At 37.5% G+C, this 24592-nt stretch overlaps 2 protein-coding genes across 3 annotated transcripts; one reads left to right on the top strand and one right to left on the bottom strand.

Moving 5' to 3' along the window:
* The first annotated feature begins 9436 nt into the window (after window positions 1–9436).
* gnrhr2 (gonadotropin releasing hormone receptor 2) lies at window positions 9437–11822 on the top strand. The gene is made up of 4 exons (XM_077229468.1): window positions 9437–9559; window positions 9707–10314; window positions 10938–11142; window positions 11279–11822. Exons 2-4 carry the CDS (start codon window positions 9787–9789, stop codon window positions 11782–11784), a joined length of 1239 nt encoding a protein of 412 aa, XP_077085583.1. The 5' UTR covers window positions 9437–9559; window positions 9707–9786; the 3' UTR covers window positions 11785–11822.
* A 510-nt stretch (window positions 11823–12332) lies between these two features.
* Window positions 12333–22275, bottom strand: wdr93 (WD repeat domain 93). 2 transcript variants are annotated; one of them, XM_077229466.1, is made up of 16 exons: window positions 22155–22275; window positions 21194–21469; window positions 20876–21077; window positions 20702–20766; window positions 20535–20613; window positions 20367–20440; window positions 20017–20101; window positions 19739–19928; window positions 16591–16661; window positions 16405–16482; window positions 16149–16280; window positions 15804–16002; window positions 15655–15715; window positions 15257–15413; window positions 14343–14532; window positions 12333–13629 (listed from the first exon to the last, which is right to left on the bottom strand). In XM_077229466.1, the coding sequence occupies exons 2-16, from the start codon at window positions 21455–21457 to the stop codon at window positions 13554–13556; spliced, it is 1923 nt and encodes a 640-aa protein (XP_077085581.1). In that variant the 5' UTR covers window positions 21458–21469; window positions 22155–22275; the 3' UTR covers window positions 12333–13553. The 2 variants fall into 2 exon arrangements, with proteins under 2 accessions (XP_077085581.1, XP_077085582.1); XM_077229467.1 differs by having other exon boundaries at window positions 21194–21363.
* Between the last annotated feature and the right edge of the window lie 2317 nt (window positions 22276–24592).

The raw sequence follows: 24592 nt of genomic DNA, 5'->3' as shown, positions 1-24592 counted from the left end.
AGGGATGTATGAGCTGCTGACCAAAGGATCACACAGGCCTGTATTAAAGGTACTGTTCACCCCAAAATAAAACTTCTGTTATCATTTACTCATGTTGTTCCAAACCCCCAATTACTTGCAGTCATTCGCTTTCACTCTCAATACAAAATTATCAAAAAAATTCGAGCCCCTATAAAAAAATCAAGGTTAAATATTAATCATGTATCAATACAGAATCGTTGTCAGTTTAAGCCACTGCACTGTAGTTCTATAATTAATATGTTCTTGCTTTCTAAATATTTTGAATGAGTAAAATAGTCAAAATACACACAATAATTCTTTCAGTCTTTCGGATAAAAGACAATCCTGTTGACTGCGTCATGCAGCAGTCATTTAGTGTGGCTATATTCACAGCAAGTGTGATTGTAGGTAATCACTGGTTTTGCGCTGAAGGTCTCTGTGCTTCAATACTCTGAGGCAAAAACAATTTACTGCTGCCTGGAGAATGGACTCAGCAATAGCATAACAGTATATCTCAGACTGTCTTTGGAGGCAGGGTTGATTTACACGCGCACACACACACACACACACACACACACACGCACACGCACACACACACGCACACACACACACACAGTATTGACTGGTTGTTTTTTCTTTTTTTTTATCCATCCTACAGAGCAAGACTCACCAGTCCTTGTGTTTTCCCATCTGTCTATGGCTCTTCTGGGCTCTTACAGTGATTCATTTTGAGCCAAACAGCGCTGTACTAAATTATAGTATCATAGACCCCACTCTTTTTCCAGCACTTGCATCATCCCATCATCTTCTTGTCTTTCACAATTAGATTAAACAATTCGGCTAGTAGGCCTACGTAAAAGCACCAGTTGTATATGGTGTTTGGTTACAGTTCAGTTTTGTAAAAGTTCGATCTTGGCCATATACTGATTTAAACTATATGCTTTATTTTCTTGCTTGATTTCTCGGTTTTAAATAATACCAAAACCTAATCTTCATCAGTTGATAAGATGTAATCCATAATTAATTTGTTGTAGTGGGCTGATTCATCACAATGATGTCAAAAGGCATCAGGCAGTGGATATGAAAGTGTTGCAGCAAGAACAGTCTGACACTGAATGTCAATAAAACAGACAGGTTGTTTTGTACACAAAGAGACCTAAGGGCACTCCAAAGAGGTGTACTTATGGGTCTCCAAAAATTACCTTTTAAACAACAACTAATTTTCAATTCACAAAATTTAAGCATGGAACAACTATCCCACACACAAAAAAAAATGTTATGACATACTGTTTCTTTAGTAAGAAACTATAACTCTGTTATTGATCATTGTAAAGTATTGATGTAATGGCCATACACTGGTCTTGGTCTTGTCTCTCCCATCGAACCCTGTGGTCTTGACTGTGACTACATTCAAAAAATAAAGACTGACACACTCTAAACACTACTGCTTTTGTGCAAGTTTGCATGTTCATTTTAAAAGATATTCAATGAATAGGCTATATTTGATGGCATATAAACCGTAAACTGTAAATTGTCATGATGTGCCTATTAAAGGGCAATAAAAGGTACACTTGGTACACTTCATGTTATTACTGAGCTTAGCGAAGTATGGATAAATGCTCTTTGTATGGAGAATGGTCTCCGTGATTTTGGCAAGTAAGACATGCTAATGGCTATCCCTACCCCTAAACCTAACCCTACCCATACATTATAAAAATGAATAACTGAATAACACTGATGCAGAAGCACCTAACCAAGGCTTGTAAGCCTAAAATTGACATAAACTGACATTTTTTCCCCCTCAAATCTGATTGGTTGATTGGAATGTTGTTCCAGAATCAACAAAGATGTTTTATCCAGGAACATGCTGTAGCCTACTTTTCGAAATCACGTTCACCTATGGGATCTACAGTGCAGGGGGACATCTAGTGGTCCAGTGGTGTAGTGCACTGCATTCCGTGAACGAAAGCAAACATCACAAAGTTGACAACAGGAGAATCATATAATTGATCTTTGAACAATTTCTATAAATGTGACATTGTAAGATATTCTAGTTCATTCATATTGTACTGCTCTTTTAGTTATGTTCACTTAGCTTTCAAAGCTGTAAGCTTTCACAGATTTTAGATTATATGGATCATAATATTTGATCAGTTTCACTTTTGGAGCTTTTATCAGTATATCAGTATAACACAGTCTCGCTTTAGACTCACATACAATCTGGACACTATAAACATTTATTTGAACATTTATATAGTTAATACATTGTAAGAAGGAAGTCTAATTATCATTGTACTGGCAAGTTTAAAAAAAAGTTATTTCTAATGTGTACATTGACTTGCTTCTCACTTCTCATGCTCGCAGAAGGGAGGAGGGAGAGAGAGAGAGAGAGAGAGACCAACTGAAATATATCTGACATTCAAGGATGCAGTCATTCATTTTAATTACAGAGCTCTACAATTGGAGTTTTTACTAATAACAATTTCAATTAGAGAGCTCTGTAATTCAATTTTTACTAATAAAAATTATGTCTCTCTCTAATTGTTTATATTACAAGTAAAACTTAATTAGAGAGCTCTCTAATTGTAATTTTTAATAAGAATTGATTTAGAGATCTCTCTAATTGTAATTGTAAAGCACGTAGAGGCTCAGGCTCTGGCTTAGGCTTCACAGGTTTCTGAGTCGACATACTCTTTTGGCGACTGGAAGCAGCTGTAGAACTGGAGCGCTTGGGCAGGGAGTGGCGCATCGACTGCGATGACTTCTGTGCAGCGGTGAAGAGTTTGGAGAAACCTTCCACCCACCGCGGTGCCGAAGAGGCCGGTGGGGGAGACTGGACATCGAGGAAGTAATTGACAAATCACAGGTGTACAGATATTTGATCTGATCAACATGTAATATTGTTTTAACAGGTTAATAACAAGACATAAATATTAAGTAGCTTACATTTTACACAAATTGATGTCTATTTTTCTCTGTCAATCGAAAAAAGTTCCAAATGAGTCCACAGCCGCAAATCAACATCTCTGTGACTTGTTGTAGAAATTTTAATAGTCATTGATCCCTAGCAGGTATCATAGGAGAGAGAACCTATTCAATGTGTAAAAATATATGTGTGTACGTGCTTGTGCGTGACGTTTCAAGAACATATGGGACAGGACCTCTGACCTTAGGGACGGTCAGATTTGGCCAGTTTATTTCAGTACGAGTTTGTGTCTTTAAGTAGAAACTGAACAGCAGTAAGGACCTTATCTGAGTGGGTGAAAGGTACAGCGGGTGAGGAGGAACCTTGAAAAGAGTATAAAGGCTGTCTCAAATCTTCCTGTTGTGTGTCACTCTCTTGCACAGCGTAACTTCTGTGTACTAGACTGAACCTATTCTTGCAAGAATAAATACTTCTCCTTTTATTAATTTGACTCTGAGTGTCTCTTACGCAGTGATGATGTTTAACAGGATTTTTGCCACAACAGACTCTAAAGGTATAGGGACACACCAAACCGACGCCAAAGAACTAGCACTGATGAAAGCCGACTGTGCTGACGCCTCACGTCGCCTGCGTCTGGGCAAAAAAACTGCACTTGAACACAGAGAGAACAACAGCCGGCTGTCAACTGGGATGCACGTACTGCGTCTGATCAGGACAGCTTCCGAGGCGCAGGATCCAGCGTTATCTTAGGCCGGGGACCTTGGTGCTTCGGAAAGGGCTAGCGTTTGGCGGAGCGGTAGCACTGTCGAGGCTCAGGCTCTGGCTTAGGCTTCACAGGTTTCTGAGTCGTCATACTCTTTTGGCGACTGGAAGCAGCTGTAAAACTGGAGCGCTTGGGCAGGGAGTGGTGCATCGACTGCGATGACCTCTGTGCAGCTGTGAAGAGTTTGGCGAAACCTTCCACCCACCGCGGTGCCGAAGAGGCTGGTGGGGGAGACTGGAAGTCAAGGAAGGCAGTTCTGCGTCCTTGATCTCCGTTAGGTTGAGCCATAAGTGGCGGTCCAACATCACTAAGCTGGCCATAGCTCTGCCGTGTTGTGCAGCTCCTTAAACACGGCAGTGTCGTGGCCGGACTCGACCATGGAACAGGAGAGTTAGGCCTGAAAGACCTGTAGGACCACCATATTGTAAAGGACAGAGACCATCCCGTCTGTACAGCTGAAGTGTAGGCTCGACCAGCGAGAGCTGAAGAGTGCTGAAGGGGTGCCCTGCACATGCCACACTGGTGGCGCGGCATTTGAAACAACACCACGTGAAATTTGCTCAGAATTTGCTCTTTTAGAAATGCCGGATAGCCGCAAGGGAGATCGCTGAATCAGCTTGCATGCAGCACGTCAATCCGCTTGCTTGCAGAGCGTCGATCAGTCAGGTTGATCTGCTACGAGGTTCTTTGACGGCGAAAAAGCTTCTTGTTCGTCGCTGAAGGAGCATTAATCTGAGTTCCTATATATAGAGTGGTAGCCCCGCCCATCTTGGTGGGCTCTGGTGGGCTTTCACACCATAGGCTAGTGCAGCTACACTGCTTAGCCATTGGTTCTTTCAACTCCGCGGCACGGAGTTGCTTACACTGCTTGATTCTATAAGCTTCAGTAAATTGGAGAAAAAGGAATTTTCCCAATGCGTCTAACAACGCACGAGTGAACAGAATCAATAAGGAACTGGTTGTCAACAGAACAGGCGCGGATTTATGGGCACGTGCCCACCCAGATTGACAGGTGGCCCACCCTATCAGATTAATAAAAACGAAATTTAAATTTTTAATTTGAATAATAATATTAATATTAATTAATTAAGTTTGGCCATATACGGCCCGCCGAACACTTTATATGATATATGACAAGCCTGAGCGCGTCCATCTCTGGCTCAGCGCCAGCCAACGCACGAACGCACAGTTTGAATCTGGCAGTTATGTCATGTCACTGTACATTTTTGGTCCAGACTTTGACACCTTTGCAAGGAGAGGGGACGAGGCTCATTGTTCACATGAACACCGTGTCTTGGAAAGACAAAGACGGACCCGTTCACATATCGCGTCTTTTGCGCGCTCAAGTTTGTTATTTCAGATGTAGCCTACGCGCTCATACTGGAAGCGACGCGGTCGTGAAAGAGGTGGTCAGGCATCTGATTGACTCGTCAAACGCATGCGTTTCGACTGCCAAGGGACTCGCGATTTGTCATAAAAGCGCGCGTTCTTAACGTGTGCTTTGTGGTCACGGAAAAAGCGCGTCAGAAACGCACGTTTTTTGCATCAAAACGTGCGTCCTCGACGTGTGATCTGCTTTTTAAATGATATTGTTTCTGTCTGCAGGTGTTTTATGCCTCTGAAGTGTTTTTGTAACAAGAAAAGAAAAACAACTCTCGGTTTCAAGTTCACTGTTTTTTATTTCAGCACCTCGGACGGTCCCTTAATCTCTTCGTTCGAGACACATCTCGCAAATTCTCCAGTTGTAATTCCGGTAACACTTTACAATAAATTTGCATACATTATTTTATTTTATTTTTTTAATGCAAAAACCACAAATTTCTTTTAGCAATTCACAAAATTGCTTTTATGGCAAATCGCGCGTCCCGCATGCTTTATGAATACTTTAGCTTGCCATCAGTGTTGCCAGATGTACGATCATTATTGTATTTGTACGATAATTTTGACCTCTCTGCAATGTATGATCAATAATGAAAAAAATCCCATAATGTACGATAATTTCAGAGTTTTCAGTCGTTCGTCCAAACACACATCCTACCGCTTCTCTCTCTGACCCAGAATCATTTTGCAGGCTCACCTTCCTGCACGCAAGCACGTACACACACACACACAGGCACCACGTGTCGCCCGGCCCACACGTCAACACTACTCCATCTAATCCATCCTACATGTTGGGATAAATAGCTGTATTCTGCACGTTTACGTCGTTTACGATAATGTTCTTCTAAATACGATCATTTTGAACTTCTGGTACGATAATTGGACATTTCCAATCTGGCAACACTGCTTGCCATACGCATGTGGTGCAGGCTGCAGCGCGCTCGTTTTTCCAGGCGCGCCTATGTGCCGCGGCGAGAAGAAAAACATCTCAACTTTTCAGAGAGTGCCGCAAGGTCATTTGACAAAAACCAACCGGTCAGCATCGGTCTTTCCGTATTAACAACTTCGAAAGCTCGGCCGAACAGCTGACCATAGCTGTACAGTGCGGTTTTTATTTCTCATCTCCATAAATATAGCATACTAAACCCTAGATTCAGGCCCACCTCGACTTAATCCAGGCCCACCCATCTGTCACGTTCTGCATCCGCCACTGCAACAGAATAACAGAATTTTCATTGTTGGGTGGGCTATCCCTTTAAGAGCAGTCTCTTGTTCGTTGAACATACATTGGTTGAATGAATCATTCAATGACTCACTCATAAAGACAGTCGCAATATAGCACCTACTGGCGTAATGATGCAAACTGCAGAAAACTTCACTGAAAAGTCTCCTTGTTCATAGCACACATCAACACTATGTTTACAGACAGTAACAGCATATAATCCATAGGAACTAAGCAACACATTCTATAAAAAGTTTTAAAAAGTTGTGTAATTGGAAATAGAACCAACCAGGTGTACATATACATACAAATAAGGAATTATGAATTCTCAGGTTTTTAAGGTATTGTGTAAAATATATTGACCTTAAATCGATGATTATGCAAATATTATCACATTTATTTTGTACATTGTACACTTCAGTCTTATATAGACTACTTCTATGAAATCATCAATTCCGTAACCTATGTATAATTACTGCAACAGGTGTTCATTGAATGTTAGTTTAATAAATGAAAAAATAGTCTTTGCTTTTAAATGCATGTGCAGAATCTATCTTCTTTTAGGTTTGCCACATGACTCTGAATATATGTTAGGTTTCAAATAGATTGTAAATTGTGAAAGGTGTTATGAGAGAAATTGTCATGATCACCAGCTGGAGTGCCCTGGACGTCCACCAGAGTTCATTGTCATTCTAGACTACACTTCCCATTACTCTCTTCCTAGACTAATCATACCTAATTGTTTTCACCTGTGGTTCATTAGCCTGTTGGTGTTTGCCTATTTAATCTGTGTCCTGTCTGCTCTTGTTGTGTAGTCTCGTTGGTGTTACCATTGCATTTCTGAGCATCTGCATTCAATATCAATATTTCTCATGTAATACGTTTAAAACGAGCATGCTTGAGTGGTTTGACTTGAGTGTATTTGACCATTTGCCTGTTTTTGACTTCTCCTTTGGATTGTCCTAAATGCTGCACTATGGATCATAAAGCCTCAGAGCAGTGAGTTGTTAACAGAAATCATTCAAAATCAAATAAAACGTTAATTTAACAAATATCTATTATTTCATAATTTTAAAGGGCCATAATGAAGTGCCTTGGAACGTGCAGCTATGTATGATGCGTTGACAATTTCCACTGAAACAGGAAGCTAAGGTGGGACATATTGAATGGTTCCTCCCCCTTTTCAAATAGCCAATAGCGTTTAGTTTACCTCACAGACTGCAAGTCGTACTTGATAGCACCATGGAAGCGAATCCGAGCACTGATGATAGGTTGGTTTCAATAGTAGAGGTGGGAATAAATTCTAGCCATTTCATTCTTAATCAACGTACAGTTGGAAAACTGAATAAGACTTGAGCGTTTGAGCAACCAAACACACATCTCCAACCCATATTTCTCTGTGACGTGTCAACGGTATTTATAGCATAGGGTACACTTTAAATGCTAGAGCATTTGATCGACAAAAATCTGTGATTCATTTTAGTGGAAGTGGGAGACTGTATGTTTTGAATGTTTATTTCTCCTAAATGCGAATTTTGTCATTGTTTTGGAACACACCAGCTTATTCATAACCTTCAGGCTAACATATTCATAGCCAAGTATTCATATTTTCAGGTTGTTGCAGGTAATTAGATTTTTTTACAATGTGTTGGGAAATAGGTTCAAAAAGTTAAATTTTTAGTAAATATTTCTAAATTAACATTCATGAATACTTCCGACCTTGTTGTTAATGTATGAAAAGGAAATTTGTTAATGGAGGTCTTTTTAAACAAACTTTAAACTTTTTTAAATTCATTACATATTTAAAGTAAATAATTTAAGGGAGATGACAAAATCAGACATTACAAAACCAGTGTTGGAACATTTGGATAAAAACAAAGGATTTCCTAAAGATGCTCAATGTTCTCGTCCCTGAAACTGAAACCGTTTTAAGGCTGCAAGGCTTTCAGTGGAATCACTAGCACTTCTGAGCTCAGCGTTTTTCCGGCTGTGGGACACATTGACCTTCCTGACAACACTCTTTCACATCACATGTGTCTCTCTATTGCCTCTGAGCATATTACTAAGCACACCGCAAACAAAAAACAAAATCATACACACACACAGAAAGACTTTATGATACAAGTGACTAAAATTAACCTCCACGTTTTTTAGAAGTATCACCAAAACAGCTCTTTTTTTGCACAGTTTAAATTACACCCTTTTATCTTATCTCAATCCCCTCTTTAAAATGCATTAGCAAACTAAGGGATATACAGTAGTATATGAAAATTACTCACCCTCATGTCGCTCCGAACCCTAAGACTTTAGTTAATATTCTAAACACAACTGAAGATCTTTTTGATGATATCCGAGAGATTTCTGTTCTGTCCCTCCGTTGGCAGCTACGCAACTACCACTTTGATGCTTAAAAAATCTCATAAAGAGATCGTACAACGAATCCATATGAATAGAGCGGTTTAGTCCAAATTTTCTGAAGAGACACAATCGTTTTATATAAACATATAAACATTGATCAGCGAACATAAAAAGAAGCTCAACCGAATCTGCTTTATGCGTGAGAACAAACCTCTAGCTGAAGCTCAAACTTGCTGCGCAACACACGAGAATGAACCTCATTGGTTCTCGCACATCAGGCGAACATGCTTGAGCTTCTGTTTACCACAACTGATGTGTGAGCTGATGTGAATAAACGCCTAAATTCAATCTTTTCAACATATAAAGTAAGGGTTTCCGCATTTGCATGACCACGTGCGTTGTCTGCTTATTAAGCATAATCGTATGTTTTTAAACTGACAAAAAACTAAACAAGTTTTAGGGCTGGATGATATATATAACATTTATATGAGTGATCGCCCAGATTTAGACCTAACTATAAATATAAAGCGTTCAGGCAAGTTTAATTTTGCATTGCAATATCCATGGATCACTGGATCTTTGGTAAGTTGTAAGGAACACTATATCGAGTCCAACCTTTAGTTTAAACTGAAAATCGTTTGCCGTAGGCTACTCGCGTTTTCGCGGTTTCCCCTATTAAATCCAGTCATGCAACAGGCTCTATTGCCACTCCGTCCGGATAGGGGGGCGTTTTCCGGAGGGAAAGTGACGTCAATGCATAACCTAAATATCTTAAGTAACCACGCCCCCGGTGATGCTGCGATTCATTTGGACACTTCTCTTACAACTGATGGTCAGCCCATCTAGATGACCACAGAACTCTGAGGTCACCAACAAGCCATGACCATCTAAACAAGGGAGGAACATTAAGGTAGGCCTAGGCTAATTATTTGTTTACGTTTCTTGTAGCCTAATTGAAAAGTTTAGAAAAATAAATAGATTTTATGGACTGTCATTTAAAGTAAGTAGCCTATAGCCTACAGTTTCTGGAATGACACCTCTTGGGATTCTTTTCCAGCTTCCACATGTTTACTGGGTCTGAACAACCCCCTTGTATTGCTTTACTGATCTGATACTGATCTGGCCATTAAAGCTCAAATGAGCATGAACTCAACTCATCACATCGAGGATCTTTGTCAGAAGAACTCCATCTGTAAGTATGATGCCAAAAACTTTACAGAAGATCTTCCTCATCCTCCTCATCTTCCGCGCTTCACCACCGCGGCTCAGGTCCGAGTGACGCTCACGCTCATCCTGTGCGCGCTATCCGCCTGCTGCAATCTCGCCGTGCTTTATTTAGCCAACCACAACCACAGAAAACGCTCCCACGTTCGGTTGATCATCACCAATCTGGCTGTGGCTGATTTACTGGTGACGCTCATCGTCATGCCGCTGGACGCGGTGTGGAATATAACGGTGCAGTGGCTCGCGGGGGATCTCGCGTGCCGCACGCTGATGTTCCTCAAACTCGTGGCCATGTACTCGTGCGCTTTCGTGACCGTGGTGATTAGTCTGGACCGACAGGCTGCCATTCTCAAACCTCTGTCTATCAACAAAGCGAAGAGGAGAAATAAAATTATGCTGAGTGTAGCGTGGATCACGAGTGTCGTGTTATCCATACCACAGGTAAGTGACGTGTACGGGGGAGAGAAATTTTGAGACAAGGTAAGAAGCAAGATTATTTTTTCCCCTCTTTTTTTATATTTATATATAAAATAATTAAAATTTATATATATACAGTACTACCATTCAAAAGGGATCTAAATTTTTTCTGTAAATAGCCTAATTTAACTTTTATTCAGCAAGAATGCATTAAATTGATCAAAAATGACAGTAATAAAATGTATAATGTTACAAAATATTTATATCAAATTGATGCTGTTCTTTCTGTTAACTTTTTTATTTATCAAAGGATCCTGAAAAAAGTATTGTGGGTTCCACAAAAAAATATTAAGCAGCGCATATTAGAATGATTTCTGAAGGATCAAGTGACACTGAAGACTCGAGTAAAGATGTTGAAAATTCAGCTTTTCCATCAAAGGAATAAAATACATTTTAAAATATATTAAATTACAAAAGAGTTATTTCAAATAGAAACAAGAGGCTTATTTCAAAAACATTAAAGAAAATCTTACCAATACCAAATTATTACATGGTATATATATAACTATTCTCATATTTCAAAACAAAATGTAACCTTGCAACAGAATATCTGTAATACCTATGCCTGTGATATCTTCTCTGTTCAGGTGTTTGTTTTCCATGTTGTGGTGATTAATTCCCCCAAGCGGTTTATCCAGTGTACGACTTACGGCAGCTTTAGCTCACGCTGGCAGGAGACTCTTTACAACATGCTTACCTTCAGCTTCCTCTTCCTCTTCCCACTCTTCATCATGATCTCATGCTATACCAGGATACTGTTTGAGATATCCAAGAAAATGACTGAAGACAGCTGTAAGTTTTTTTTAAAAAGGAAGATCCATTATTGAATCAACAGTAGAGTTTGCATGTGACATTATTACCCTGAGGTGTCTTTGCTTTAACTGTCAAGCTAACGTCTTGCTTTTGTTGTGATCTATGTCACATCCAGTGCTGTCCAACAAAGTGCAGCTGCGCAGGTCAAAAAACAACATCCCTAAGGCACGCATGCGCACACTGAAGATGACTGTGGTCATCGTCCTGTCATTCATGGTGTGTTGGACACCCTACTACATGCTTGGCCTATGGTACTGGTTCTGTCCCGCTGGCCTGGAGGAAACAGTGTCCCAGTCCCTCTCGCACATCCTTTTTATCTTTGGCCTATTAAATGCTTGTTTGGACCCCCTCATCTACGGTCTCTTCACCATTCCACTGTGTAGAGGCATGAGGCATCGACAGCGTGAACATAACGTTGTTGCTTTTGAGCTGGAGAACACTAATAACTCTTTGATGACTTCCATCAGAACTTCCACCTCCTCTCTCACTTTAAAGAGACTGACAGTTCATCAGACTTCTAGAGAAAAGCTAGAATGGGATGGAGAGTATGTGCACAGGATTGGAGATGATGGGCCAAAGAATTGTGTGGCTTTTGCAAATTATTCCACCTGTAGAGATTAAAGGCCAAAACACTGTTGTCTATCTATATGTACAATAGATTTGCATTTAATTACCATTAAAGCCGTTATGGCTTACAAATGATTTTAAAAATATGTTACTTACTGTAATTAGTACATTAATACTGGTTAATAAGGTTAAAGTGACAAAGACTTTTACATTGTTGCAAAAAAATTATATTTCGAATAAATGCTTGTTCTTTTAAAGTTTATATTTATTAAAGAGTCATGAAAAGGGGTATCAGGGTTTCTACAGACTTTTTTTTCTTTTTTAACTTTTTTTCAACATTGATAATAATAAGAAATGTTTCTTGAGCAGCAAATCAGCATATAAGACTGATTTCTGAAGAATCATGTAACACTGAAGACTGGAGTAATGATGTTGAAAATTCAGCTTTGTCATCACAGGAATCAATTATATTTTTATATAGAAAATAGTTATTTTAAATTGGAAAAATATTATACAAAATTACTATTTTTATTGTAATCATGATCAAATAAATACATCTTTGGTGAGCAAAGAGTCTTCTTTGAAGAAAAAAAAACAGGATACTGTATCATCTACTTTTTTATTTTTGGGGGTTCTCTTTTTCACACTGTCCTTTGAAAGGCTCTTCATGCATTTTGTGAATAAAGCTTTACAGATATTTTAACACACTGAAGCTGAAAAAAGAACAGAGATCTTTTTTATGTGTACAGTGAAATTAAAATGATAACTTTAAGGGTTGATATTGAGTATTCAGTGATTTATCATGTGGTCTAAAAGTTGAAATCACAATAAAATTAATTGGAAATCAATGGCTTGAGGTGTTTTGCACAGATCATTAATTTAATGTAACTCAATGTGGTTATGGGTTGAGACTCAGATCACGTTAAGTTCCATAACCTCATAAAACCATGTTACAGCCTCTCAACTGCCCATGGCCAGTCCAATTAAAGATGAACAAGTAAAAATGTGACTAAAAAATCTGAATAAATAAAATGACATGAATAACTTTTTCAATTAGTGGTTTTTAATAAGCCTGAGGAAAAAAACGAGCTACACCGATTAATATTGAGGCTCAAGTTCAATTAAATTGATGTTCATTACAAATGGCACTAATTGTGAAAAGATTTGCTTGCCGGAAAAGACTTAAGTGGAGCAAAGCTGAAAACCAGTGCCTATGGCATGTCATATGAAATGAATACGAACAATACAACCAGGAAATTGGTGTTGACATTCAGTATAATAATGTGTGGGAGATATCATTAGCTGTGATGTTATTTTCTTCATAACAGGCCATGCGATTGTGCAGAACAGTCAGTTTGCTATGGACTCTGAATCTGTGCACTGCCCAGCCAACAAATATACTGAATTTTGTTTACTTGACCTTGTTAAGACAACTAAATGTAGGAAAAATGCTGGGATCAAGTCAGAATAAACTTAATCAAATGCACAAATTACTCAAGCATATATAAACACATATATATTAAGGCAACAGTGCAGATATAAACACATTTGCGTGATGTAGCAGAGCTTCTTGTGAGAACTGACATGTACCCTCCTCACAACCCCGACCTGAAATGAACTTTCATTACAGAAGTTAGTCAAATTAACTAAAATGATGACTTTAAAAGTTAAAATGTTCTCTGGCTGATGGCATCAACATCACCAAAGAAGAATGAATGGACGCATATAAACATGTATCTGATTTACATAAATACATAAGAAAATGCACTCTTTGTCTGTCAGCAAGCATGTGGTGTCTGGTTCCCTTCTTATTGTGTGACGTTTCATTTAATAGAACGCTTCAGAAACTGCTCCCACTGGAAAGCCAAAGTTCTGTTCCTCTCTTTCCAAGAGTCAGCTCTACACACACAAAGACATTACACATATAAAGTATAGTCTGTATTTTAGGTTAGAGGCCAAAGTTAATTTGATTAGAGATTACAAGACCACATGATTTTTTAAAAATGATATGCACGGATAAATGTTTTATAACAAACAATGCAATATTCCATAAAAAAACAATAATTGTTCATTTTCATTTCATGGTGACTTTAAGGCCCATTCATACTGATTACTTAAACAATAACTAGGAACATCGAGTTAAAAAAACAAAATACTTTTAACTCTAAAGGAATAGCAGAGTCCATACCACAACTGTAACAATAACTACACAAAGGAAGAATCACTTTTTTTTAGCTGATAAATGATTAAAAAAAACATTGACAGCCAAAATCATTCCTATTTTAAACTATGCCTATAAATGCCTTCAAATATGACCATAAGTGAAGCACGCCATTGGTGTAGATGCTAATATAATTATCATTATAATTCTTGCTCTTGGTTTGTTGTCTTGTCTTGTATTTGCATGATCTGTTACTATACCGGCATAGTAGTAATTTTGTATAATAATTCTTTCATTTGATGAACAGATTACAGTGTAGTCTCACATCCACTAACAAGAGTGTTCTTACCTTCATGTGGTGAAAAGGTTCTAAGAGAATATTTCTTTCAGTTACGTGCACATACATTTGTTCTTAGATCAATTATGTAATACTGAACAACAGTTCACAAACCTTTTCTGAAAGTAAAGGTTGCAGGCCTCCTCCAAACCTGAAAGTGTGGCTCTGGTCTCTTTTTCAGTTACATCTGGCCTTGTGACACGGTACAGATCCATCAATGAACATTTTGAAAAGCTGAAGATGAAGAGAGAGCTCTCATCCTCTCCCCTTTCAGTCACCTTCACTAAGGGTGTTTTTCTGTTCCCTAAAAAACACAAATTAGGTGGTGTGTCACCAGGAACACAATCCTGTAATTGACACTGATAAATAACAATATGTGACACCTTCGACACATTGCATCACAACTTCAACAGTATAAGACGGCATTCATACAAAACACTTTTTGTGTTGAAACGTGAGATGCATGGCAATGGAATAAAAAAAGCAAGGTCTAGAGACACAGGGGTTTTTTATGTAATGGATAATCCACGGCTAGCTGTCCATTAAGTAAGGAGTAATTGACAATGGGCCGTTGAATTATTAGAAAAATAATGCACACGTTACACAACAGGTGTGCACTACTTTTCAAAAATTCAACGGCCTGAAGTCAATTATTCCACTTATCCTATGGTTACCAGACCTCAAAGCATAAAACGCTCTTTTGTACAGGACTAATTTCTAACGCTTCTAATCGCAAGCCTTTATTGCTAATTTTAAAACGCCATTTTAGAGCTACAACGGAGGCTTGAGCCATTTATAGCAGCAGTCTAATGCTGTTATAGAGAGAGAGAGAAAAGAGAGAGTTTTTTTTAAACTTATATTTTTAAACGTAACCTTTGCGTTTTTACAATGCTGTGTCATACGTGAGACACTGCAAAAGACCCAAGACGCAAATAACAGAGTCAAACACGTTCGTCAATTTACATAGAAAAACAATGGAAAAGCAGTGCAGTGGAATGCAAGTGCCAATCAAATAATTTTCTGTTTACCTGTTATATACAGATTTTGTTGGACTGGCTCGAGCACATACACAGGTTCTCTGAGTGAGCTGAGCACATGAGTGTGAGGCAGGTTTAAGATGAACATTGGCGTGCCATCCTCCAATTTACATATAGATACTTGCCCATTTCTCTGCATCAACAAAACCTGTAAACAACTTCAGGAATTACAATATAGTCACTTTACAGAGCAAAAAAAAAAATATATTTTTAAAACAAGCGATCCAAAATCATTAAATCCAGAATCTAACATGTGTAGATAGCATTATGGTGTGGACTTCCCTATTCTCATAAAATTAGAGTGATAACTTAAGCTAACTTTATAGGTATCGTCATTGGCGTGAACGAGCCTTAACACAGAATTATGCTGCTGCTAAGTTGTACTATACCAGACACTTCAGGAAGGGCACAGGTACAGCAACAGAGACAGAACTGCTTGGGTCTGCGGGTCTGATGGGAGATAGTCATTGTATTTATTTATTTATACACCACGTTCAGTATTTCTAAACCCTTTATAATAACTGTGGGTGTTTAGTACCTGTCAATGAGTGGAACAGTGCATGTGTCTCCTCCTTTGCTCGCTGTCACACTGTAGCACTCCCCACTTCTGCAGGTGAGCACTAACTGGAGTGTGGGTAAAACTGGACCCTGAGTGACCGGTAGTTGACTCTGCAAAAGGAGATTCATCCTGAAAATGGGGCTGTCTCCTGGGATCACAATATTGGCATATGGACACCCTGCACCACCAGAAGACAATCAGGGATAAGATTATTTATTTCAGTATGATATCAGTATTGTGCAGTTATATCATTTTATCATTGATGACCACATAGTTGCTATCATAAACAATATCTGAAATGACTAGACACTGAAGGAAATTTACCAAATCGTCTGTCCCATATAGTAACCAGCTGACCATCAAGCCCTAGAACAATGAACCGTGTGCAGGCACTGACGGCAGAGCAAAGGATTTCCTGAGAATTGGGCCACAAAAAATCCGGTCTGGGTTCACTGTCTGATTCAGGAACAGATTTTAATATCATTTACAATGATGAACAAATGTGTCCATGTAATATGAATATCCCGAGTTTTCTTTCTAAATCATGCATTATAAATGTATGAGTTAGAGGCTAGAGTACCTTTCTCTCTCTTCAACAGATGATACTGTAAAAGATTATGACAGCCACTCCACCACAGGCACATGGAAATTGGAATATCTTCAAAGATAATCCGAAGAAATATCATAAATGCACATTTTGAGAGAAGGCTTATATCTATTACTGAAAAACGTGCGCGTGAAATAATCTCTTGAGTCCATAACTCACCTCTAGCAGCATTTGTTTTCCCAGGCATTGAATAAAACCCCTCACGCAGTAAGAAGTGACAAGTGCAGTTGCTTTAATGAAAAAAAAGGAACAAACTGTAACAAATTTTGTAATGTGAAAAATAACCAACTTTCATAATCTCTAGAGGTTCTAAAGTGACTCAACACACAGTTTGCCAAATGTTTCTCATTTCACATGTGGTCAGTACCGTCCTTTCCTATATGCGACTTTTTAACTTATTCCCTCGTTTCACTTTAATCGTCCCTTTAAACAAGGGAATAAATGGTAACACTTTAGAACTAGGAACAAGGGATTATTTGGATCAGTATTCTAAAGTGCATGATAACTCTCTAGTAATGACTAAAGACATTGTAAGCTTTTGAGGTTTCTGTACGTTTTTGAAAGGTTTCGGATAGTAATTCCTCCCGATGGATTTGATAACACTTGAGTAATTTCTAGAGGGTTACCATGATCTTCACTCTAGAATACTGATCCAAATAATTAGTAATTCCTTCTGACGGATGAAGTAACACTTGAATCATTACTATCCAAAACCTCACAAAAACATTAAAAGCTTACAATGACTTCAGTCAGTATTAGGGTGTTATCGTGCTTTTCGCTTTAGTATACTGATAATAGTAATAATTAGCAATTACTTCCTTGATTTGGCAATAATTGAGTCATTAGCAGTCATTAGCATTGAGTCATTGGGTTACAACAATTTTCACTTTAGGATTAATTATACATTATGTATTATTCACATTAATTATGAACCTGTATATAGTAGTTCTTAGTAATCCTCTGGAAGGTATGAAAAAATAGTAGTTATTGATTATCTAATAGTGAACTACCACACTCAACTGAACACTATTACTAATTCGGGCAATCAGAGTTTCTTGTTCGTTAATAGTAATAAATAACTAGAATGTTAATAGCATATTACTCATTTGTTCCTGTGTAGATATTTAATGATAGAATAGTATTCTAAAGTGTTACTGAATAAATTATTTAAACATATCCACGATTTAACTAAAACAAGGTAATAAATTAATCAAAAATTTCCACAATTTAACTAAAACAAGGGAATGAATTAATAAAAATGAGGCCACGAATTAATAAATTGTGGGAACGAATAATTAATATGTAGCTGCGATTTCAATTTTATTTTCGCGTGCGGAGCTCCATGCTGATTTGTTGTTTACAGATGAGTGCAGCAATAAGGAATTTATCTTCAGCTTTGTTTGTCTTTTGACAAACATTTTGTTGATTTGCAAGTTGTAGGTAGTGATTAGCATAAGTGAACAGACCCATGCTAAAGTTGACTAAAAAGAGGGGGGAAAAAATCATCTTTTGGAAATTAATCTTAATGCCTTAATTAAAAAAATGAGGAAAAATCCAACCTTTGAGGACACCAATTTTCTTTGTGAATGAATAATGTATCGTAAATAAATAAATGTTCTTTCTTAAAATACAGGGTGCATAAGTCAGGACACCCCTATGTTAAATTCCCATAGAGGCAGGCAGATTTTGATTTTTAAAGGCCAGTTATTTCATGGATCCAGGATACTATGCATCCTGATAAAGTTCCCTAGGCCTTTGGAATTAAAATAGCCCCACATCATCATAATACCCTTCACCATACCTAAGAGATTGGTATGGTGTTATTTCAGTTAGGCAAATAGTGTCATGTTTGTGTCTGTTTGATTCTGTTCTGTTTAGATCTTCTGTTTGTTTTCAGTCTTAGTCACATGTCTTTTGTTTTCCCGCCACTCATCCATTGCCATGTCAACCTTCATTAGTCCATCTTCATCACCTGTGTCTTGTTAATCACCTTCATCTGTGTCACCTGGTTTATGTTCATCAGTGTCTGTATTTGGTTCCCTCTGTTCAGTCAGTCTTTGTCCGTTCTTGTCTATGTTACGAGTGTATTAGTCTACACAGTATGTAACGTTGTTGTGTGACCTACCTGCTTGCATCTCTGTAGTTAATCGTGAATAAAATAGTTTGGATCTGAACCTTCAGCCTTCCTCGTCGTCTTCTGTCTGCACACACCATGACAAATAGCTGGTATGATTTGCATTGAGCGATGATCTTATGAAAGTGCCCCATGCCAATCTCTAGGTATGGTGAAGGCTGTGTGATGATGTGGGGCTGTTTTAATTCCAAAGGCCAAGGGAACTTTATCAGGATGCGTAGTATCCATGAAATAACTGTATTTTAAGGAAGAACATTTATTTATTTACGATACATTATTCATTCACAAAGAAAATTGACGTCCTTAAAGGTTGGATTTTTCCTCATTTTTTTTATTAAGATCAGTTTCCAAAAGATCATTTTTTTATTCCTCTTTTTAGTCAACTTTAGCATGGATGTGTTCACTTATGCTAAGCACTGTAACTCTCACTGTATGCTATGGAAAATGGCTCATTGTTTGGAACAACATTTTATTAATAATTATCTTTTATCATAAACCATAGTTCACAATGCTAACAAATACAACATTTGATTTTAATAATGTATTAGTAAATGTTGAAATTATCATTAACTGAGAATAAATGCTGTAGAAGTATTGTTATTTCTTAGTAAATGTTAACTAATGTTAACTAATGAAACATTCTTGTAAATTGTTACCACATCTTTTTTATTAATGATTTTATATGGGGTGAAAAATCACTATGAGATATATTCTTAGACTTATTGCCGATACTCTCTACTGGTTTTAATCAACTGCCCCAGAACAAGATTTGTAGTGAAGGTTTGAGTGTATGGTCAATGTATGGCTCCATGTATGGTCATGCAGATACATACTTTTCGCATAAATGTACTGTAAGCTAAATATGCTCACATTTATGCATTTATGACATAAAACATTATTTTCACTCAATTCAAGTCCACTTTAATTTCATATACAATTTAAATACAAAAATTTTTGAACAACAAATTTATAAACCTATAGCAAATTTCTCAAGAAAAATATTTTGGATGAAAGTGTGTGTTTGTTTGTGTATCTTTGTTTTTATATAAAAGCTGCTATATACATATATGTGTGGCTAAAGTGTCAAAATACAGTACTTTTTAGGGGTGACTCTAGGATATATCTCCTAAATCAAGTAAAATATGACTTCAAAAAGTCTTTGATCAAGCCTACCTGGGACCTTCTGCTTTCTGCTGTGGTGGTCTCAAAGAGCTGGAGCTGAGATACTTCATGAACATTTTCCTAAATGCCGCATCCTGGTTTTCCCATTGATGACTACTAATGAGGTGATTTTGGCCTGAGCCTATTATAGTGCCTTCCTCTGTCTTCTGCAGGACCTCAGATGGACTTTTTAGAGAGGTTCCTTAAAGACATGTAGACTTTGTGAAAGAAATACATAATACATAACCTCTAAAAGAAACATATTTGCAGCAATGCTTTAAACTGGATACCTGCAGGGATTTCTGGAGGTTTGATCTTCATGAGTAAGACTATTGGAGACCATTTGGCTTCTGTGGCCAAAGAAGATTGTGTAGCCTAAAGAAGAGACGGGGCAGAATGATCAGCTCATTGGAGCAATTTTGCAAAAAATGCCAGAAAAAAAAGTAAACTTATACATAGGACAAAACAACAATATATTTTATTCTGAAATAAATGCATAACAGTTGTTCCTCCAAGGAAATTTTGTTGAGCATTTTGAATTGACATCAACAAATGACCAACACGTTTCGTTTTTAAAATGTAAATACAGTAAACAAGAATAGATGGTTTTCCGGGTAATTTTCCAATGACTATAAGTTACCTGTTTTGCTTCCATCTCTTTGAGCCACACATCCTGTGGGAAGCGATAGACATCCAACCAAACAGAACCACTGGCTTCAATGACATTGACAATATATAACAATGGCATTAATAAATCACTGGTTTCAGTTTTATATTATACACCCATATATTTCAATACAAGACTTACACATCATGACTGCAGCTCCAAAGTCCCCTCTTATAGAGATTTCAAATTTTGCACAGACGTTTCTTTGGTTTATATCTTCCTGTGAGAAATATAACATTTCAAATATAACATTTTAAAACCAGCAGCAAACATACAAACAAGCTCTTATAACACTATTATGAACTCACAGTTTCATTGATGATTTTTATTAAATAAATATTCTCCGTGTGATGCACAAAAAGCCGCGCAATACCTTATGAGACAGAGAATAATTATGTACAAATAAATAAATACAGAAAATATAAAGTGAAAAGGTTTAAATGGAAATTGTCTAAAAATATTCCCCACTCCCAGGAAATTACCCATGTCATCCACTGTGCATAAGAGGTGTGTGAGGTTTCCCAAAGAGGCACAAGAGATGCTGGTAAGCTCCACTCTTTCATTCTTCCACGTTCTTACACATGTGAGAGTGGATGAACTGATGACTGACAGACCATGAGCGTGACCCAGAAACAGGTAAAGTCCATCCTCGGAGCACACAATACAATTAGTTCTGGCTGGAAGCTAAGAACCAAGAAAAAGTAAGTGTAAGATGAGCATTTTGGACAAATGCACCCAAAGCACATGTGCAAAGGAATATGATGGGGCTGTATAATTGTACTGTACATGTAGAACAGTACCTTCATTTCTTTAGAAGCATCCAGCACAGGAATTTGTCTTGCTGCTTGTGCATCCATGTCGATCTTCTCTTGCTCTGATATAACTTCCCATGCACTGTCAACAAGGTTATTTAACAGCTTATCGATCATTCTCACAGGCTCAGGCCGATTTTTATCAGGTTGATGCAGATCTATGAAATAAGTCACAGCATCATCATCATCTTCACAGCTGCTGTAGTCTGATGGCTCTGGGATCTCCAAACCTGGTGTAACATTCACCGCCATGTTGTGCTATTTCTGGAGTAAAAACATTTTTTTAAAAACTGAAATCCCCTTTGTCGTTACATTTATACACACACATTGTTGAATCACATTTACACATAAATATACATATATACATGTATATATATATATTTTTTTTAAGTATCAGTCATATAAAATGGACACAGAAAAACATTCAAACAGTAACAGTAATATCTTCGGGGGGGACAAAGTACCATGACGGTTTTTTTTTACATGGCACTACTGTATTATTATGTTTTTGGCCATGTAAGTTAGCTACCATAATAATACTTACCATGGTATTCTTGGAAATGGAAATTATCAGGAGTAATTTACCAAGTAACGATAAACAACAATGGTAGTTATATAAATACGGTAATCAAACAGTACCATGGTGAACCAAGGTTATATACCATGGCAACTCCATAATAGTGTATATGACTACTGCAAAAGTAAATTACCGGGACAATAATTCGTTATAGCAGCAAGTAACGTTAAATGTTATAGTTGCTTGCTAGGTTGCTATTTTACATAGTCTAGTGTTTGTCGTACCCCTTGATCAGACCTCAATAAAAAAGACAATAAAAGTTTGATTTGGTTGGTCAACATGATACTTTTGTGAGTATTAAGAGTATAATCACACTGTTACACAACAATGATCTGAATGTATAATAATATAATTATTAACACAACCGCTCACCGCTGACGCGCTTGTGGAGTTCTTCCGGATTGTTAGGTTGTCATGACAACACTCTGTGGTTGCTCTGAGTGGGGCGGAGCGTGCTGACTTCTCCAGTGTGATAAACATCTTGTTTTGTGTGTGTGTGTGTGTGTGTGTGTGTGTGTGTGTGTGTGTGTGTGTGTGTGTGTGTGTGTGTGTGTGTGACAGTGGCGGAGCCAGAGGGGGGTCAGGGGTGGCACTGGACACCCCTGACATGCGATTGGCCACCCCGGGTGCCACCCCAAAATTGTATTTCCTACTGGCAGTTGCTGATGCTGATTTTTTTTTATTTAAATTACGTTCGCCGGCAGCGCGGCGCGCGCAGTTTTCAAACGGACGAGCAGAGGACGAGAGATGGTTGCAAGATACCGAACTTCACCGAATAAGAAAACATCATATTTGAAGTAAACTTTTAAGGTTTAGCACCAGGGTGGTTTGCTCCCAATAGCCTACATTAGGCCTAATACAAGCATATACAGTACCTTGCCGTGTGTAGCCTACGTTACAGTATACAAATGTTCTAGCTAATGTGAGGATAGGAGATCAAAACGCAGGCAAAGAAGAGCAGAAACAAGCGATATCATAATGCGATCACTATAGGACTATGAAGCTTTATGGGTGTAGGTTGTTGATGGACTCGATCTACTGTGTTTTGATCATCATTATGAATCTTATCTAGATGTAGTCTTTGATAAAAATGCGATTTTCTCAGCTTTTTGATCATGTTGCTTTTTATGAAACTTGCCAACATTCAAGTGTTCATTAAAAAAAGACGCACGAAGCTAGAATAACATTATTTTTTTGTTTTTGTTTTAAAAGCACAGGGTTTGTTCTTTCTTTTGGTATGTTCAGATATTCATACAACAAAATATTCTGGGGTGCCATGAAATTGTGAAAATTACCAAAACCACATTTTTTTTTATACTGGCGAGAAAGAGTGTTGGTAATTGGATGATTATTAGAATATGAATATGATTGGAATCATATTTTAAATTTGTCATATTTTCGAACAGGGTCAATTAAACATGAAAAGAAAGGGAGAGATATCAGAGTTATTTTAAAATAAGCACAAACATAGTCCAGTCATTTTATGAAAAAAAGGTTGAACAAATTGCAACAGAAGCAAACTCAAATAATTTTGTATCCTCATTATGTCCTGAGTAAGGAAACAAAGTCCCTAAGAATCCCATTAGGGGAAAGTTTCGAAATCTGTTTCTGGGGATTCACTTTTTATTTTACTTACCTTTTGTCTTCTGCATTCTTCTTACCCTTGTCTCCTGTTCTTCCCTTAGACTCGTCCCCCAGAAACAGTCGCACAGACCCAGCCCCAAACCCCATCTCTTAATAATTAAAAAAGGCTGGTTTCTAAAGTACTTCTTCCTGCCTCTATGTATTAATGCTCATGGGTAGCCTAAATGGGTTCCATTGAGACCTTAACATTAAGTATTTTACTGTTATATGTCAACAAGATTCAACAAGACATTTTCACCTGGCTAGACCCAATGTTTAGATCTGTTGTGGTATTTATGCAAATTAGCACATACGTAATTAGATTATGCACCGTTTGTCCATCTTAACAAACAATTAAAAAAAAACTTGGAATACATTTTTTGTTTGTCTTGATGTAAGTAATCAACTCAGTAATTTTCATGGTGATATCTAAAGGTTAATCTTTTTACCCTATTCTCATAAGAAAAAGAATGAATAGGCTATATTTGTTTTTTTTTCTAAACTTTCCCTAATGGGATTCTTTGGGACTTTTTTTTCCCTTATTCAGGAGGACATATTGAGGATACAAAATCAGTTGAGTTTGCTTGTTGCAATTTGTTCAAGGTTGACCCCCATTTTGGCTTAAAATGACTGGACTAACAGGCAGATCAGGTGCAAACAGACCCCCCAGCCCTTGCATCACCACTGGCTAGTCAGAGTCAGTGTGGTCAGACTTCAGAACCAGCAACAGGTCAGAGCATCTACCAGACACAGGCAGTCAATCACATACCCAATTCAGGAATTTAAGTTGAGATGATTTTGCCAGATTAAAAGGATAGTTCACCCAAAAATGAACACAAAAAAAATAATTATAAATTAAATAATTAGAATTAGAATTATTATAAATTATTATAAAGAAAGAATTATGTTGTATTTAATCTTCCCAGGATAAGATTTTATATTGATGGGCAATAAAATTGTTTAACTTTTTCAAGGACATGTCTGCTTGATGCCTGCTATATCTAATAAAAGATTAAATAAAATAAAAAAATGTAAATGTGAGTTTTTTTGTAAATAAATGCAGCAGTTCATAACAGACACATGCGGTATCTTATCTACTTGGTGGTTCAGCTTTGTTTTCTGCAAATATGTTGGATGTTCAACACTTATAGACACAAACAGAGTGACCCAAATCCTTCCACAAGCTT

The sequence above is a fragment of the Siphateles boraxobius genome, unplaced genomic scaffold, assembly GCF_051911475.1.
Source record: "Siphateles boraxobius isolate OS27281-9 unplaced genomic scaffold, OSU_SipBor_1 130, whole genome shotgun sequence".
Taxonomy (NCBI): domain Eukaryota; kingdom Metazoa; phylum Chordata; class Actinopteri; order Cypriniformes; family Leuciscidae; genus Siphateles; species Siphateles boraxobius.
The sequence above is the reverse complement of the archived record's forward strand: the minus strand, read 5'-3'. Positions and strand labels throughout refer to the sequence as shown.

Bases quoted from the DNA above. Each gene is read 5' to 3' on its own strand.
- gnrhr2 (XM_077229468.1), top strand. From the start codon at position 9,787: ATGAGCATGAACTCAACTCATCACATCGAGGATCTTTGTCAGAAGAAC. The intron at 10,315-10,937 runs GTAAGTGACGTG...TTCTCTGTTCAG, and splicing joins TCGTGTTATCCATACCACAG to GTGTTTGTTTTCCATGTTGT. The intron at 11,143-11,278 runs GTAAGTTTTTTT...TGTCACATCCAG, and splicing joins GAAAATGACTGAAGACAGCT to TGCTGTCCAACAAAGTGCAG.
- wdr93 (XM_077229466.1), bottom strand. From the start codon at position 21,457: ATGGCGGTGAATGTTACACCAGGTTTGGAGATCCCAGAGCCATCAGAC. The intron at 20,102-20,366 runs GTAACTTATAGT...TCTCTTCTTTAG, and splicing joins AAGAGATGGAAGCAAAACAG to GCTACACAATCTTCTTTGGC. The intron at 14,533-15,256 runs GTAAACAGAAAA...TGTGTTTTTTAG, and splicing joins ACAAAATCTGTATATAACAG to GGAACAGAAAAACACCCTTA.